Genomic DNA, 19,605 nt, shown 5'->3' with positions numbered 1-19,605 from the left:
AAGGGTTAACTGGAAGAGATCCCTGAAAGGGATAAGAAGCACTACCATGAGTTCCGTAAATGACAGTCGATAGTGAGAACGTTAAGGAAAATGTATGGAGTATTTGTACAGTGCCTCTACCGATCACTTAAAGAACTAAAAATTTCAACTGGTACCATGAGTTCCTAACGTTTTTACGTAAGTTTTCTATCCATGCCTAACTTCACACCTAAAACGCTCTCTTTCTAACTATATAAAGAAAACTGAGCCAGAATTATACAAGTTAATTACTTTACGCCGTTTACGCGAATAAAGGTGACAGATGTCATCGAAAAATACGTGCGTTTTCGACGTTACATTTCTGTCAACTTGTAAACACAACAAATAAACATATTTTTCACGATTATCCTTGCAATTTTCAACGTAGTATGTATTTACTTATAAGAGTTACGTGAACTCCAGGCAAAACTAATACGGAATAAATCAATTAGTAGCTCGAAAAAAGGCTGATTTGATACAAAGGTAATGAGTTATATTTACTCCTATTTCTACTGTTTAGTTAAGTACATTTGCAAAGATCACATTACTTACGAGCAGTTTTTGCTTTTAGGCATGAACCTATGATTGAAAACAAAATTTCCATACAAACCCGGATGGCATCCAGCGGTACATGCGTGCAAGCAAATCGTTCATTGTTGTATGCATTGTAGAAGTGATTAGTTGGCAAGTGGCTAAATGCCGGGACAACAACTTGAGGAAGATGATGATGTCAAGGAGCGGTACATAGACATGTTGTGTTGTTGTTGCCGGGTGCACATACCACATAGTAACACAATATACATACTTACTGCAAGACCTGTTGTTTATATGTACACAGAGAGAGTTCCTACGTATTTTTTATATTATTACCTATTATTTTATATCTTAAATAAAATAAAACATAGAAATGTTCTGTGAGTTTATTTATTTTTCTTTACTACCTATACAGGGTGGATTTTCTTTTTGGGTCAGTGAGGGCAGCTACCAGATCCCGTGCTGCTACGAGAAAACGGTCTAAGAAGACCTTCCCTCGATTTCAAATTAATGAAGATTGGCTTTTACAGATTTTGGAAAAAACATACAGGGTGCGAGAAAAAGGTCATTTTTGATAAACTTTTTTTTTTATGCCAATCGATCCCATTCCTATTAAGGATCAAAAGCTTGTATGGAACCAAAAAAAAATTTCCGGCCAGAAAAGCCACAAATCGAGGAAAACTTTTCCCATACAATTTGTATGAAAATGAAAACTTTTATTTTTCACATGCTATTTTTGTATGCCAATCGATTCCATTCCTATCCAGTATCAATAGTTTCTTTGGGGTCAACTTACGGTAATGTACTAAAAAGCCACAAATTAAAGAAAACTTTTTCCATACATTTACTATGGAGAAAATGTGAAATTTAATTCACATTTTTCTATCTGGCCAATCAGTCCTGTTACATTTAAGGACCATAATACTGTATGAAGACATTGCTGTAGGACTGATGGGCGAGATAGAAAATTGAGAATAACATTTCACATTTTCCCCATAGTAAATGTATGGAAAAAGTTTTTATTAATTTGTGGCTTTTTAGTACATTACCGTAAGTTGACCCCTAGGAAACTATTGATACTGGATAGGAATGGAATCGATTGGCATACAAAAACAGCATGTGAAAAATAAAAGTTTTCATTTTCATACAAATTGTATGGGAAAAGTTTTCCTCGATTAGTGGCTTTTCTAGCCGGAATTTTTTTTTGGTTCCATACAAGCTTTTGATCCTTAATAGGAATGGGATCGATTGGCATAAAAAAAAAGTTTGTCAAAAAGGACCTTTTTCTCGCACCCTGTATGTTTTTTCCAAAATCTGTAAAAGCCAATCTTCATTAATTTGAAATCGAGGGAAGGTCTTCTTAGACCGTTTTCTCGTAGCAGCACGGGATCTGGTAGCTGCCCTCACTGACCCAAAAAGAAAATCCACCCTGTATATTATTTCCCGATGTTCAAGTTCAGTTCGATGTTTCATGTGTGTGGTGATGATGTTTCATGTCTCGTCAGTTTGGCAACAGGAAATATAAAACTTAACATTTTTTGCTGGTAGTTCACAATCTGAAAATTAAAATAAGGTTTAACACATTCACTGCCCAAAAACCCGCTGAGTGGGTTCATTTTGTATTGGGAAGGGGCGCTTGGCACTGAAAGTGCTAAGATCGAGATCATTTAGGTACCATAAAATTTAGATCGCTGTTAAGGCCGTAATATAATGTTACTTACTTAGTACGCCGGCACGTACAGCAACCTACACAAAGCGAGGCCAGGGCAAGACCTAACATATATACATACCTATTTTAATACAGATTTCTTCTCACGTGTGTACTATTTTCAACATAAGTACATAATAATCTTATTTATGTAGCCAAAAGTAGCCCGTATAATTTGCTTCATATTTTTTAACACGCAAAGGTATAATTCTAACACGATTATTAATGGTGTTTACGTATTTATCATATATTATTTTGCATTTTTTTCTTGAACACAGCACTGTTTATACATTGTTTACTAACATTGATATGTTTAATATTTTCGTAACTATGGCAACGTCAAATCTTTAAAAATTGTAGAATGAATGTTTTTTTTTTTTTTTTTTTTAAATGGCGTTGAGAGGGTTAGAATGAATGTTGAATCTGTAAAAAGTGACAAAATAGCTCGCACAAATTCAAGAATAGCGTGTCAAGCCAAGTTTAAAAGAGAACTGGCGACTCAGCGGCTATGTGTTATATTAACTAGAAATAATTGTTAAATAGAAATAAATGTTAGTTTCGAAATCAACTATGATGAATACTAATAATTTCTGTACAAAAAGTAATGATAATGCATCAAAAACATAAAATAATTTGAAATGAAAGTCAAGTTCAATACTAGGTACTTATAAAAAATATGCGTCGTTGTTGACTTCGCCGGAAAACGAATTGAAATTTATACCTATACGGGGTATTTTGCCAGTTACTGGCCCTAAACTAAAAATGAATTATATTCACGTATAAACAGAATTCATTTTAGTATTAGGTGGCCAGTTATTGAAAGCTGACCAGTTATTGAAGCTATACTAAATTGAATTCTGTTTATAGATGAATAGAATTCATCATTAGTTTAAGGTGGCCAGCTGGCCAGTCACTGGCGAATTACCCTGAGTGCAAGTCCTATTTCGCTTGGGATGAAATTAAAGTTCAGGATTTGTCTTGTCTAGTTTTTATACCAACAAACTAAATTCTTAGAAAAGTAACATAGACAAATATAATATAGCGTGTACGTAAAAACTAGTCAAGTAAAATCCTGAACTTTAATTACATCACAAGCGAACTAGAACTTGGCACCCATATAGATATCAATTCTTTTTTCCGCAAAATCAACACCGAGGCATATTCTAAATATTGGACTTGGCTCTCATTTCACATTTATGTTTTTGATCACCCTATTAGAAACCATAGAAACAGCTAAAACATTTCACAGTTCGCAATATGCGGGCATGCTTCTCTTTTACTCTAATTAAGGATAATTAGACTGACAGAGAAAGATGCCCGCAATTTGCAAACTTCGATGTTTTCGGTAGGTTACTTTGATATTTAGTTCTTTATGTGACTCCTAGGGGCGCTGTACAATCCTCCGATATAATTCTTGCACTGTTTTTTAGTATACTTAGAAAGGGACAGCATCGTTTCTAGTGGAGTGAAGTTAGGCACATTAGACCGTAAAGAAACGTAAAACGTGACATAAGGCACGTTTATTCACATAAAGTAAGTGAGAAATACTCAGGAAACTGATGGTAGAGGCTAAGTTCGCCTTTGTACTAATGATGTGTGTTCTTTCATATTTTACGTTTCTCTTTGTGCAATAAAGTATTTTACTACTACTACTACTAAATTGAATTGAAATGAATTAGCAACTAATGCAAAACGTTGACAGTACACGTGCGAATAGGTAATTCGTAACTCTTGTCGGTTTAAAACATTCGCTTCGGTCGTGTTTTAATTTATTGCCACTCATTGCGAATTACCTACTTTTCGCACTTGTAGGTACCATACCATACCTTCGTTTGACTTTTTTCGATATGTTGATTATTATAAAAATAAGGAGCGATAAACAAATAAAAAAAGTATGCTTGTCTGTAAAGTCGGTCTACGGACGATAATTTTGTGTGATAACGTCATAAGAAAACATTGATGAAAAATTGCATAGGTAGGTACCTACTTTTATACGTTACCATGGAGATCTGTCCACAACGTGACACTTTTTCGTGCATGCTACCGGTGTTCATCGATTTATAAGACGTTATCAAGTCAAAATATTGGCTGGAAACATACTGGAAAGCTAGGTATATTTAAAGTCTGATGAATCCGATATTTTGACGTTGCCATTCAATTGCCGTCTGTAGAGCTCTTAATCCCATTACGTCACATGTTAGTATTGTTGTAACGTCGCAACAGCCATTGGGAACTCATTCCATTCTGTACCATATTCCTGTGTAATAAGTTCTAAATTCAAACTGGTCAAATGGGCGTTATGCGTTGTGGACTAGTGTATTGACGCCAGACACAGGGGTAGTTTATTTGGGCCGATTTTATTTTGTTTTCGAATGTATTTACGACGGATATTGATAAAATTTGGTGGATAGATAGAGTTCCGTATTCTGTACAATAATAGCGGACTTTCACCGTATACCTATCCTAAAAAAATCTTCTAAGTTATGTATGATTACTAGCTTCGCACGGGTTAACAAATTATACACAAACCTTCCTCTTGAATCACTCTATCTATTAAAAAAAACCGCATCAAAATCCGTTGCGTAGTTTTAAAGATCAAATCATACATAGGGACAGACAGACAGCGGGAAGCGACTTTGTTACATACGGTCTGGCCGAGCGGGTAGTGACCCTGCCTATGAAGCCGATGGTCCTGGGTTCGAATCCCGGTAAGGGCATTTGCAAAGAGCACAAATATTTGCCGGAATATGAGGGAGGCCTTTGCCCAGCAGTGGGACAATATGGGCTCGTAATGATAATGATGATGATAGGCGCGAGTAGGGTCCAACCTGAAATAAGCGGCAGATTCCTGCAGCCGACCTGCCTCCACACGTATTGGCTCGCCTTTCATGTGGGTTAAGACAGTGAAGCCGAGAGGGTAATGCAGGTGCTGGGCATCCCTGCGTTTCCTTAATTCCGTCCCAGGCGGTGTTAAGTCTGGAGAGGTCATTGTCTCCGATTTGCACCATAAAACATGTGCAATAGACGCAAAGGCCAATGGAATGATAATCTTGCATATTTTTCGCAAAAGTGTAAGGGCTAACCAAATATAGAATGTCCTTACTATAAAACTTAAAAGTGGTCATCAAAAATGACAATGACCTTTACATTTCTTAGAGGTAAAGGATTTTTGACACAAAGTATGACTAATAGTCATGTCATAACCAATGTTTTGTCACTGACGAATGGCGTGTTAAGTATGATACTAGCGACCTTGGGATTTTGTGGATAATATCACATTAAATGTCAACACTGCTATATAATATACAGATGTACAGATGTAGCGCATAATTATTTTTCATGTCTTGCTATTTCAGTTAGTCTCGGTACAATAAGTACTGAAGTTGATTGAAGTAAGTAGCATGACAAATACGATAGAATAAAACGGTACGGAGCCTTTGACGGTACGGAGTGAATATGTCGAGCGATTTCAACTTAATATATGTATTCGCAAATAATTAGTAAAACATATGGAAGTTAATTCATTAGGGCCTAGTAAACTTCCTTTAGAATATGATATCGTCGTATCAAAAACACACGCTTTGTAAGAAATCTATATTCCTTATCTTTTTTTACGTTTGTGAGAAGAACAAGCTTACTGGTGCTTTTAAAGAAACTTTTAGCTACAGATTTATGTGAAAAGCAATTTACATAACAGCACGGCTGTCACTAGTTTGACGTCAAATCAGTAGGTACAGTCGCCATTAGATACTTATATCGGAACGTTCAAGGCGCTCACAAATATCTGAACACGCCTCTATTGTCAAGGCGTTGGTTGGAGTGCGTGTTCAAATATTGTGAACACCTCGGCCGCTCGCATATATCTGATGGCGACTGTACAAGATATTTTTGAGCACTTCGGCCGTTCCATTATATCTGTTGGTGACTGTACATGTACTTGCACAAGATACAGTAATTGCATGTACCAGATATGAAATTACGATGAACTTGTTCAGAGACTATCAGTAATAATGACGTTACTATTGTTATTTTTTGTATTGATAAAAATTCTCCATTGTTCCAATTCGTTTCTATCACCACACCGTCACTCAATATCACTAATAGTCGAATTATGATCTCTAAGACAGTTCTTTCGAGTCTCCGATAGAACAGCGACCTCTAGTGTGATATTGGGCAATTATAAAACTAAACATTACTTCATTTAAAATTTAACTACATTTAACATTTTCTCCCCCAAGGACGACTTGTTCTGCTTCATCCTTCTACAGGCCAGACACTATTATTTATGAGTAATGACCTAATGACATTACTTTAAAGAGATTGTTGAGGCCTAGGCTCCTTTCTAGTGGTGCAGGGATGCCTAAGAGGATCTTCAATGAAGATTTGTTATTTTAACTTATGTACAGAGATTTATTTGTAAAATAAAATTATTTTAATACAGTAGTACAACTACAAGTACAGTTTGTCGTTTCAACGTATTTTGGAAGATTGCCGTTGGCTGCTGGCGGCGGACGTTATATACGCATCCGATCGTTGCCGATCTTCGAATTTCGGAGGCAATCGGCCGTCCGTGACGTCACATAGGATGCGTTCTGAACAAGATTATATTACTAATATTGATAAGTACATAGTGTACCTATATACATAGTGATACATAGTGTGTACTATAGTGATTGGAATGACGGAATTACGAATGACAGAAAAAATACGGACGGTATTGAAGTTCTTAATCTATTAGTAAGTTTGTTTGTAACTGTGTTAGTTTGATATTTTTATATTGTAAAGTAATTACAACATAATGACATTATTCAAGCTCTGATTGACCTACGTATGTCACCACTATGTTACCCAATCCCGCCTTATTACATACTAGCTGTGCCCGCGGCTCCGCCCGCGTGGAATTCGGTCTGTGTCAGTAAGCTAATTGATCTCTAATTTCTCTTTCTCTCCCCTGGAGGCGGAACTTGAAGTAAAGTTGACAGATGGATACGATTAGCGGACTGAAGTCCAGATAAAATATTTTACAATTAGGTAGGTACCACTAAACAAAACTACACTCCAAAACCAATAGTTTTTTTCGCCCTTATTCCAATATTAAACGTGATTTAAATGACACAGAGTAGTAGGTGTATAACGGACAATACAGTACTACTTTTGTATTTTTACGTTCTGGACTGTACCTATCCAAATCATGTCCATGGCAAATATCATCCAATTCTGTCCTCCAGTCAAATCATTCTGAGCATGATAAATTAAGAATTATACACATAGAAATCCATACTTCCTAACAAACTTTCGAATTTAGGTCTAATATTATATTAGTTAGAAGTAAGATTAGAGGAAAGGAGAATATTATAGATATCAAATATCTACATATATGTATGTACCGGGGATTACTTTTAACAGTGTAAAAAAATGTTGAATTATAACTTTTTAATTTAAGTGTTATTTATTAAATAACACTTAAATTAAAAAAAATTGGCCTAAGTCGTAGTCGCTTGGTAGGGTGCCCAGAATGCCATCTTTATTAAAGTACGGCTTAACCCTTAAAATCGTATTAAAATCGCGAGCGTAGGGAGCGCGAAATTTTTTTGATAGAAAAGAAATTGAGAGATGCTATGTCAGGGACACAGCCGCAATGGTTTACGTGAAACGTTGGTGTGGATATCTAAATAATGCAAAAGCCGAAGGCCGAGCTCCATGTAGGGCCGAAGGCCCGAAGCGTCCAGGCTGTCAGTGCTTAAGCACAGAACAATAGTATAAGTGTCTAAATACGAAGGCCGAAGGCCGAGCTTCGTGTAGGGTCGAAGGCCCGAAGCGTCCAGGATGTCAGTGCTTAATCACAGAACAATGGTATCAGTGTCTAAATGCGAAGGCCGAAGGCCGAGCTCCGCGTAGGGCCGAAGGCTCGAAGCGTCCAGGATGTCAATGCTTAAGTCGTAGTAGTAGTCGCTCAGTAGGGTGCCCATCAGAATGCCACCTTTATCAAATTAGGCTTAACCTTTAAAATCGTATTAAAAACGCGAGCGAAGCGAGCGCGAATTTTTTTTGATAGAATAGGATTTGAAAGAAGAGAGGCTATGTCAGGGATATAGCCGCAGTGGTTTACGTGAAATTTTGGTGTGGATATCTGGAAGGCCGAGTTCCATGTAGGGCCGAAGGCCCGAAGCGTCCAGGATGTCAGTGCTTAATCACAGAACAATGGCATCAGTGTCTAAATGCGAAAGCCGTAGGCCCGAAGCGTCCAGGATGTCAGTGCTTAAACACAGATCAATAGTATAAGTGTCTAAATTCGAAGGCCGAAGGCCGAGCTTCATGTAGAGTCGAAGGCCCGAAGCGTCCAGAATGTCAATGCTTAAGTCGTAGTAGTAGTCACTCGGTAGGGTGCCCAGAATGCCACCTTTATCAAAGTAGACTTAACCTTAAAAGTTAAAAACGCGAGCGTAGCGAGCGCGAATTTTTTTGATAGAAAAAATTGAGAGAGGCTATTATGTCAGGGACACAGCCGCAATGGTTGAATTTTGGTGTGGATATCTAATGCGAATGCCGAAGGCCGAGCTCCGCGTAGGGCCGAAGGCCCGAAGCGTCCTGGATGTCAGTGCTTAATCACAGAACAATAGTATAAGTGTCTAAGTGCGAAGGCCGAAGGCCGAGCTCCGCGTAGGGCGGAAGGCCCGAAGCGTCCAGGTTGTCAGTGCTTAAACATAGAACAATAGTATTAATGTAGGTTAATGTGTGTGCTGGGAGTCCTGAAGCACTCAATGAGTTTAAGAACTCCAGAGGGTCTGTTGTGGCGTTGCCTTCATCCAAGACAGTGTTAATGGATTTAGGTATATACTGCCTGTTCACTTTTGATTTCTGCCAATATCCGCGCATGTGTAGGTAAGTATAGACGTACGACTCTCTCCAGTACCCGCTGATACACCACAGTACTTACCGTCGAGCACGTCTGTCGTGCGAATCCGCTGAGCGGTCAACCGTTCTTCGCACTGCGTGAACGTCTCCGATTCTTCCTCAGATTCCTGAGACCGTGCTACCTTGTAACTACCTGCTACCTGCTACCTGAAAATTGTTTTTTTCGGAAAGGTATGGTGACGCGTTTAAAATGCAAGTCCCAAATTGTTTGACACTTACAAAGACATAATACCTATTTAAAATTTAAAAACTTTCGCGTTTTGAACACATATTAACTCACATTTATATATAGACGGGCCTATCTCGAAATGTATTTTATTACCGTTATTTACCGACGTTTCGACACAGGTTTCACTGGTCGTGGTCGCGGCTAACTGATGTCCCAACAAAATGTCAAAACAGAGATTTGTGCAACTACCCGACGAAAAGTGTATGAAAAAGTTTGGGGTAGACATCATATTTTCAAACCACCCACTTCACATAATGTTAATTATTGTCAATGGACCTGCGATAGACCCGTCTATAAATGTGATTTAATATGTATTTGAAAAGACGTTTGACATTAACTAAGAAAATTTTTGTTTTTTTTACAAAGTACATACACAAAAAAAAAGTTTGCACCACTTTCTTAAGTTAGCGCCATAAGATTCAGGTGCAAACATAACTTAATTGAGTGTAGTGGCCACCCCCCCCTTTTAGGGGTTGAATTTTTCTAGCCTAAAATAGGGCCAGGGATTTTCTTGACAGATTAGTAAAGTTTGCATCAAAATCCGTTCAGCCGTTTTCACGTGATGCGCGGTCAAATAAACAGATAAACAGACAAACAGATAAACAGACAAACAGACAAACAGACAAAAATTCTAAAAACTGTTGGAACGTGTTCTGTTATCGATTCTAAGTATCCCCAACCAACTTTTTTTCGAATATCTTCCATGTACAGACTTTCGACCCTCTTCAGCTTTATTATATGTATAGATGTACCACATTACTAATTCGTTTATCTCTAATATGATATTACAAATAAACGAATCCGTGAAGTGCATCCACACATCACGTGTCGGACGCATCGGCCCGGGCCCGGTCCGGTCTAACGTGAGTCAACCTTTACTCGTACCTTACTACGTAACCGTAACCTTATTACGTAACAAGAGTCTTACAATAGTGATCCGGTGATCGTGGGTTCAAGTCCCACCAAAGACAGTGAATTTGACACTTTTAGTTTATTTGGTCGCTGGAGGTTAAACATCTCCAAGTTTTTCACAAGTTTTTCTCGTTCAACACGAGAGGAAAAACACATAGCCCTCAGCTATTATCGGATACGTAATTTCCCAACTCTTGTGGCTCACCGCGACCGCAGACTGCGGAAAAATACCTAACGTAATGCCTAGGCCATGTATTAGAAATGATTTTAATAGCAGACAGCCAAGATTCCGTGGTACGAGGGGAAATGACTAAATACATACAAGCCTGAGAGTGGCGAGGCAACGGGACCATTTCATTTGAGAAATGGGAGAAAAATGGGGGTTAGTAAAAACTTCCGTGAGACACAGACATCACTACATAGTATAAAACAAAGACGCTTCCCGCTGTCTATCCTGAGCTTAAATCAATGTATGTTGATTTCATAAATGAATATAGGGATTTAGGGCATCTGTCGGAGTCTAAGCAATGTTATACAGCCAACCACCTCCCTCATCACCCTGTGATGAAGGAGAGTGAATCTACTCGCTTAAGAACTGTGTTCAACGCTAGTTGCCCAACCTCCTCTGGTTATTCTATCAATGATATTCAGTTGGTAGGACCAAATATCCAAAACTCACTGTTTGAAATATGGCTTAGATTCCGTCAGTACAGGTATGTGCTCTCTGGTGACATAGAAAAACAATACAGGCAAATTTTAATGAATGAAATGGACAGAAACCTACAAGTGATTCTATGGCGCGAAGACGAGCACCTACCTATACGCTCTCTCACTTTAAATACAGTAACGTATGGCTTTGCGTCGGCGAGCTGGCTAGCGGCTCGCTGTTTGTGGCAGTTAGGGGCTGAGAGCAAGGATCCTTTGGTTAGGACCATTATACAAAATGATTTTTACTGTGATGACTTATTAACAGGCGCAGACTCTGAATCAGAGCTGCTTCATATACAGGCCGGCGTCTCACAGTCTTTAGCCTCTGGTTGTTTCAATTTGCGTAAATACCGTTCGAATTCAAACGCGTTACTAAAGTCAGATTTCATTAATCAAGATGATCATCTAGCTTTGAGTCAAGCTTGTCAAACACTTGGACTGGGGTGGCAACCCAGCCAAGATATATTAAACTTTTCAATTAAAAATGATCACTCTGATGAAACAATTACAAAACGAACAATTTTGTCTAAAACGTTCCAAGTATTTGATCCCTTAGGTCTTTTAAGCCTGTGCACAGTGAAACCTAAGATATTAATACAAACTTTGTGGAAAGAAGGCAAATCTTGGGACGAGCCAGTTTCGCCTGAAATACAGCGAATCTGGTCGCGATTTATTAAAAATTTGCATCACATTAAAGGACTCAGTATACCTAGATATGTATTGTGCGAGGCGCCCCCCACAATAGAACTACATTGCTTTTCTGACGCTGCAGAGACTGCATATGCAGCCTGCATTTATGTAAAAACTATTTCTGACTCGGGTGAACAACAAGTCCACCTGCTGTGTGCGAAAGACAGAATAGCTCCAATCCGACGCACAAATATACCACGATTAGAATTAGCTGGGTGCTTGTTAGCAGCACAAACATATGCAGCCGTAGTAGGAGCCTGGAGACGTCCTGTCTCTCGAACAATATTCTGGACCGACTCTAGCTGCTGCCTGGCTTGGTTAAAGACAGACAGATCCAAACTTAAAACTTTTGTAGCAAACAGAGTAGCCGCTATAGCCAGTCTCACTCCAGGAGCCACCTGGAGACATGTACCTACAAAAGAAAATCTAAGTGATCTTGCAACGCGTGGTGTTGATCCACAGCATGTCTCTGGAAACGCTCTGTGGTGGAGGGGCCCCGAGTTTCTATTAAAGCCTGAAAATGAATGGCCAGAGCTAAATTCTGTCGAGCCGGAGGTTTTGCCGGAAATCAAGGTAACGTCTATGCTTACAAGCACAGACGATGGACCATCTGTTATTGATTTTAATAGATTTTCTAAATATAAAAGGCTACAACATACTATGGCTTATGTGCGCCGTTTCATAAATAACTGTAAGCCCAGCCTGCCTAAATTAACTGGCTCGCTATCGCCACAAGAGCTTACAGACTCTTTGCATACTTTAGTTAAAATTGCACAACAGCAGTCATTTGCTTCTGAACTTGAAACGATGCGCAAAGGTCATAGGTTGAGTCCTAGATCACACATTATAACTCTGAACCCATTTTTGGACTCACAAGGTCTCTTGAGAGTCGGGGGAAGGCTAGATGCTTCAGATTGTAGTTACGAACAGAAGCATCCCATGTTATTACGTGCTAAACACACACTAACCAAACTCATTTTTACACATGAACACATACGTCTCTTACATGCAGGGCCACAGCTATTGCTATGATCAGTACGGGACTTGATATGGCCAGTCGGGGGCAGAAACGTCGCAAGGAGCACGGCCCACAATTGTGTCACTTGTAAAAGAATCGCTGGCCAAACTTTAAAAAATATAATGGGCAATTTACCAGCGCAGCGCATAAATGCTGATTTTCCATTCACGTCAACAGCTGTTGACTTTGCAGGTCCTTATTTAATAACAGACCGCCGTGGACGTGGATGTAAAATCACTAAATGTTATCTGTGTCTATTTATATGCTTAAGATATAAATGTGTTCATTTAGAAGCTGTTAGCGACTTGTCTAAAGATGCATTTGTGCTGGCACTCCGCAGATTTATCGCCAGGCGCGGCAAACCTGCGGAGCTGTTTTGTGATAATGGTAGAAACTTTGTAGCTGCAGCCAAAGAGATAAATGATTTTTTTAAGTTATATGAAAACGATATATCTGATTTTGCAGCTGGTCAAGGTATAAAATTTAAATTTGCACCAGCTTATGCTCCTAACTTTAATGGCTACGCGGAGGCCGGCATTAAAAGCGCCAAATTTCACCTCAAACGAGTTTTGGGCAATACACACCTTACCTTTGAGGAACTTTCGTCTCTTTTTAGCCAAGTGGAGGCAATTTTGAACAGTAGGCCTCTCTGCCCACTCTCCTCCTCCCCTAATGACTTTTACCCCCTTACTTCCGGGCACTTTCTCATTTTTAGGCCGCTCACGTCGCTGCCGGCTCCGCCACTGCAAGACCGGAACCCGAACCGCCTGGACCGCTTCCTGAGGCTAGAACAGCTGCGGCAACACTTCTGGAAACGCTGGTCGACCGAGTTCGTGTCCCTACTGCAACAACGCTACAAGTGGCGCGAGAGGCAACGCGATCTACAGCTCGGAGAGCTCGTACTCATTAAGGAGGAAGGCTTGCCGCCTTTGCTATGGCGCATGGGCAGAGTCGTCAAACTATATAACGGAAAGGATGGCGTGCCGCGCGTAGCTGACATCAATACCGCTAGAGGGATAGTCAAGCGAGCACTCAACCGAATATGTCCGCTGCCTGTACAACAGAGAGAGTCCTGAAAGACCCTCGGCTTTCAGCGTCCCGGAGTATGTTAGCGCTGTTGGCAGCACCGCCACCTTCGAGCCAACCAATGATGTATTAGAACGCAGCCCTGCATCTCCAGGATGCCAACATGCACGGCGAGGTCAGCGGCCAACCAGAAAGCGCGATGCTGGCGCCAGAGTTTCGCCTATGCAACGCATCTCCAGGCAGCGCGCCGCAAGCATCACTCTCTTGCATTCTAACCACCAAACGATTCGCGCGTGTCCTAGACATTTAATTAAGAACCTTTTGTACACTTCACCATTAAAAGAATGGTATATTTATATTCAATTGTTTTATTTAAATAGCGCCAAAGGGCGCAAACATAAATATATACATACGAGGGGCGTTCAAAATATTCTCGGTATTGATATCTTACGACCTCTTCTAAAATTTCTTTCGTTACTGGCCGCTAAGGTTTATTCATTGACATTAAAAAAAAGTATAATTCGAACCGAGATAGTCTTTTGTTTTTCTGCAATTGCTGAACAAACATGAACATCATGTGCGAATTGACAATGTTAACTAAATTAGAACATCGATGCGTCATAAAATTCTTGACAAAACAGGGTAAAAATCAAAAAACCATAAAAGAGGAAATGGATTGTGTTTACCGTGAGTCTGCTCCTTCTTTATCTACCATTCAAAAGTGGTCAAGCGAGTTTAAACGCGGAAGGGAGAGTATTGAAGATGACCCTAGACATGGCCGGCCTGTAGTAGCTACTTCACAAGAAAATATTGATAAAGTGGAAAAACTTATATTGGAAGATGGTCGAGTGAAGGTAAAATCTATAGCACAAGTAACCAATCTCTCTATTGGTACCGTACATGATATTATACATGACCATCTTAATATGTCAAAAGTAAGTGCAAGATGGGTTCCGCGAATGCTGACTCGGCTTCAAAAAGACATGCGTGTAGCTTGTTGTTCCGATTTTATTGACCTGTGCGGTGAAAATTCTGATGAGGTGCTGCAAATAATAGTTACTGGAGATGAAACCTGGGTTCATCATTATGACCCAGAGAGTAAACAAGAGTCCATGCAGTGGCACATTAAGGGTTCAGCTCATCCCAAGAAGTTCAAGGTCATCCCTTCAGCTGGCAAGGTCATGGCCACGATATTTTGGGATTGTGAAGGAGTATTACTAATCGATTATAAAGAAAAAGGTGTAAATATCACAGGTCAGTACTACGCTAACATTCTACGTCAATTAAAGGATGTAATTAAAGAAAAGAGGCGAGGAAAGTTAACCAAAGGTATTCTGCTTCTGCATGACAACGCCCCCGTCCATACTGCTCATATTGCCAAGGCAGCTATTGTTGAATGTGGGTTTAAAACTGTTACTCACCCACCGTATAGTCCGGACTTAGCCCCCAGCGACTTCTTTTTGCTCCCCAATCTTAAAAAGGATCTGCGTGGAAATAAATTTTCTGACGATGAAGCATTGAAGGCGGCAGTGGAGGAGCATTTTTACACGAAAGATAAAAAATATTTTTACGAGGGATTAAAAAAAATAATTGATCGATCTTTTAAGTGTATGAACATAGGGGGGGAGTATATTGAAAAATAAAAATATCAAACTTTTCGTACTTGTTTGTTTTCATTCTCATACCGAGAATATTTTGAACACCCCTCGTATATAAACAAGTATATTACAAGAATTGCTCGTTTAAAGGTATTCGATAATGCATTTTTTTTTCATACTTAGTTATAGGTATGTACTCGTCGTATCTATCAATTATAAGTAGGTACATAAAGCACGAGAAATAATATGAATCGCTTTGAGACAAAACACGGTCAGGCTCGGAGACGTTCTTTCCACAATTCCATGGGCCGCATTCCTCTAAAGTGTTTATCCGTTGCAGAAACCTATTGGAGTGCTGACAACTACCGCTGGCAAACCGGTGGAGGTGCGGGAGTCGGTTACCCTCAACACCGATTTCTTCAACAATCAGCATTTCTGGGATCTGCAGACTGCTTCTGAACATGAACGCATCCCGGAGCGCACGGTGCACTCACGCGGCACTGGCGCATATGGCTACTTTGAAGTTACCAACGACGTCTCGAAATACACCAAAGCTGATGTCTTCAATGGCATCGGCAAGAGATCCCCCGCCGTCGTCCGATTCTCCTACCAAATCCAAAGACGAGGAGGAGTAGACGTCGTCAGAGAGACGGGAGCCTTGGTTACCAAATTCTACACAAACGAAGGCAATTTAGATTTTCTCGGCTTATCATTCCCAGTTTTCCTCTTTAATTCTCCACATGAATTCAGTCCGTTGACACATGCTTTCCAAAGGAACCCTAAGACAGCCATCGTCGATGCTACATCTCGCTTGGACTTCGTCACTCTTACACCTGAAACTATCCACCAGATATTGTGGTTGTTCTCTGATTACGGTATCTTTAACGGCTACAGACATATGAACGTGTTTCCTATTCACGCATACGAGCTCGTCAACAAACATGGCGACAGCTACTTTGTGAGATTCAATTTCATAACTGAACAGGGTCTGGAGCTACTCACCGATCGAGCTGCCGGTGCTCTTAGAGCTAATGACCCAGACTACTCCGTAAGAGATCTTTACGACGCAATAGCCGCGGGAAACTACCCCTCTTGGGGACTGGACATGGACATCATTCCTAAGTCCCACCTTTCAAAGCTTGATTACAATCCTTTCGACTTGACTGCTTTATGGAAGAATGGCACATACTATACGGTAACTATTGGACGCTTAGTATTAAACAGAAACCCTGAGAACGAGTTTAAGGATGTCGAACAAACGGCTTTCAATCCCGGTAATTTGGTGTCCGGAATACCGGGGCCGGTTGACGACCTTTTCAAAGCACGGAGATTCGCCTACCGAGATGCTCAATCTTACCGGTTGGGCATTAATCATAATAATATTGAAGTCAATCAGCCGAAGTATATGAAGACCTACAACCGAGACGGCGTGCCGCCACTGCTAGATAATATGAAAGATGCGCCGAATTACTATCAGAACTCGTTCAACGGTCCAGTTCCGTATGTGGACGTAGCGAAGCCTAAAGAGACTGTATCTATTAAATTCAAACAGTCGACAGATCTCGGAGAGTCTTCTTATTTCTACAACACCTACGTTAACACGGAGGGGAAGAGGGCCAGGATGGCAGCAAACATAGCCAGCGTGATGGTGAACGCGGTTGAAGAAGTCCAGGTGAGGTTACTGAAGGTCCTGTATCTGATAGATCACGACCTGGGCGCGCGCGTCGGGGCGGCGCTGCCGGTCGCTGAGGAACAGAAGCGTTTGCAGCGCCCAAGGCTTGCGTTGGTCCAGAAGTACCCTAAAACATATGATTTAGTACCCATGTGCCAGTGCCAGTAGGTGATAGAAAACATTGAGGCTGTATTTTCATTTATGTATGTATAATATATGTCAATAAAATGTGCACATAAACAAGTTTACATTAAAACCCGGTGCGAGTCGGACTCGCCGGTTATTCCCACTAGTTACCACCAAGTTGTTACCAATGGTAACTACTGGGAAAAATTATTCCCAGTAGTTACCACCAACTCGGTTTGCTGGTAACTACTGGGAATTTTAATTCCCAGTAGTTACCACTAAAAATTTTGTTAGAGTTAAATACTAATAAAAACAGTATAAAATAGTATAGTATAAATATAGAGTGATTTTGAATTACCGAATAAAATCACTTAAAAATAATCTAAATGGATTATTAAATTTATCCTTGCATATATTATAGTTTTTGTACTAGTACATACCGGTTAAACTGTTTCAATATTTTTTCGTCACTTTTAAGGCAGTTTACTAAAACACTAATCGACTTAATAATGATTTATTAAATCACTCTATATTTATTTTTAATTTTTTTGTACTGTTTTTATTAGTATTTAACCCTAACAAAATTTTGGTGGTAACTACTGGGAATAAAAATTCCCACTAGTTACCACCAAACCGAGTTGGAGAGAGAGAAACCGAGACCAGTGGTAAAAGGTGGGAAAAAAATTCCCAGTAGTTACCACTGGTAAGAACTTGGTGGTAACTAGTGGGAATAACCCGACTCGCCTCGCCGAGTTCCGTATATCACACAATTTTTAACAATGTTTTTTTTTGACATAAAACTTGAGTAAAAACGTCTTCAAAAACTCGTACCTATAGGCCCATCAAATTAGATACAGGTATCGTTTTTTATAGAGGTCTACATAAAAAAAGATTATATAAAATTTAAATAAAAAAATACAAAACCAAAATAACATCATTTAAATTATACATTACATTATAGTGCTACTTTCCCGCGCATTCCGTGCATATGTCGAATATTTAAGGGGCCATATGTACATTATGTACACATGTATAAAAATGTATTCCTAATATAAGGCTATGAATTTAATAATAAAAATGTACTTAAGTGCGAATAGGTAATTCGCAACTCGTGTCGATTTAAAACACTCCCCGAAGACCGGACCGGGCGGGACCGATGTCCTGTTTTAATTTATAACCACTCATTGCGAATTTCCTACTTTTCGCACTTGTTTCGTACATATTATGCTGCTACTTTCCCGCACTAGTGCACGGAAAGTATTTAACTTGAAAGTGCCCAAAGGTGACAGCAGACTTATTAAACGCAGGCCAAGTCCTGGGCAGGAACTAGTCAAAACATTAAAAAACACATGCAATGACCATGGAATCTATTTTCGTTGGACAATTTTTCCACTTTGCAATACTTGTTTTGCTCTTTAATTGGCTAGAAAGATTTCGCAAGCAACCGCGTTTGGGGAAACTTATCGCAATTATAGTTAATTGCTATGTATCAAGATGAGCTGGGTGCACATATTATACGAGTACATACGTTATGCAATGGGTCGCCATGATGCTAGGATTTCGCGGGACATGCCATATTGTACAAACATTTGTAGTTGTAGCTACATAATCATAATTGTATTATGGAATTTTATTTTGCTAATTAAGTGACTGTAGTAACTAAATTAAAATAATTAAACATAGTTAAATTAATTTAATTCTGGTACTGAAGAGTTGGTATTTTAATACTGAAAGTCACGGATTCAAACTCTGACCAGGGCCAATGAGTTTAAAGTAACAAAAGTTAAAAGTTCTTATAAGGGCTAGTGTCCCCTTACAAAGCCTACTTAATTAAAAAATAAAAAGCAACAAAACAGGTTATTAATATGATTTCTTACAGAAAATGGTGTCGCATCATAAAACTATTTTTTAAACACTACTACTAGTCTCACAGTAAAGACACTCCTTTGCTAATAAAATAATGTTTGTTTGTCCCACCAAATCTAGCCACGAGATGGTCACCCTACGTACACCTACAGTACGCGTGAGTCCCATAATGACCATTGTATGTTCTTCTTGCGACTAGACATTAAATTACTTATAATAGAATAGGTATTTTATTGGCAAACATTTCATTTTTGGTACAAGCTTTTATCGCTGACTGTACTTTTCTTTCCACAGGCAACTAATACTCTTCGAGACAATTCTAAAAACCCCAAACACAATTAGGTTGCTTCGTTTTATCACAGATTTCCCATGGCCACCTCCTGTCTCCATCATCAGATCAACTCCATGTCATCATCACTACATAGTATAAATTGTATACTGGGAAATCATTTATACTATAAAACAAAATCGCTTCTCGCTGTCTGTCTGTCCCTATGTATGCTTAGATCTTTAAAACTACACAACGGATTTTGATGCGGTTTTTTTAATAGATAGAGTGATTCTAGAGGTAGGTTTATGTATAGT

At 39.4% G+C, this 19,605-nt stretch overlaps 2 protein-coding genes across 2 annotated transcripts; both read left to right on the top strand.

Annotated features, from left to right (window-relative positions):
- The first annotated feature begins 12,755 nt into the window (after positions 1-12,755).
- LOC134655619 (uncharacterized) lies at positions 12,756-13,844 on the top strand. The gene has a single exon (XM_063511055.1). The coding sequence runs from the start codon at positions 12,855-12,857 to the stop codon at positions 13,806-13,808; it is 954 nt and encodes a 317-aa protein (XP_063367125.1). The 5' UTR covers positions 12,756-12,854; the 3' UTR covers positions 13,809-13,844.
- A 77-nt stretch (positions 13,845-13,921) lies between these two features.
- On the top strand, positions 13,922-17,196 carry LOC134655876 (catalase-like). Its single transcript, XM_063511366.1, has 2 exons — positions 13,922-13,971; positions 15,681-17,196. The coding sequence occupies exons 1-2, from the start codon at positions 13,922-13,924 to the stop codon at positions 17,194-17,196; spliced, it is 1,566 nt and encodes a 521-aa protein (XP_063367436.1).
- Positions 17,197-19,605: the final 2,409 nt, after the last annotated feature.

The sequence above is a fragment of the Cydia amplana genome, chromosome 17 (genome assembly GCF_948474715.1).
Source record: "Cydia amplana chromosome 17, ilCydAmpl1.1, whole genome shotgun sequence".
NCBI classification, from domain to species: Eukaryota; Metazoa; Arthropoda; class Insecta; order Lepidoptera; family Tortricidae; genus Cydia; species Cydia amplana.
This window is presented reverse-complemented; position numbering and strand designations above follow the sequence as displayed.

Coding starts and splice junctions, on each gene's coding strand:
- LOC134655619 (XM_063511055.1), top strand. CDS start 12,855: ATGGGCAATTTACCAGCGCAGCGCATAAATGCTGATTTTCCATTCACG.
- LOC134655876 (XM_063511366.1), top strand. CDS start 13,922: ATGCACGGCGAGGTCAGCGGCCAACCAGAAAGCGCGATGCTGGCGCCA. Junction 13,972..15,680: donor AGCGCGATGCTGGCGCCAGA/GTTTCGCCTATG, acceptor ATTCCTCTAAAG/TGTTTATCCGTTGCAGAAAC.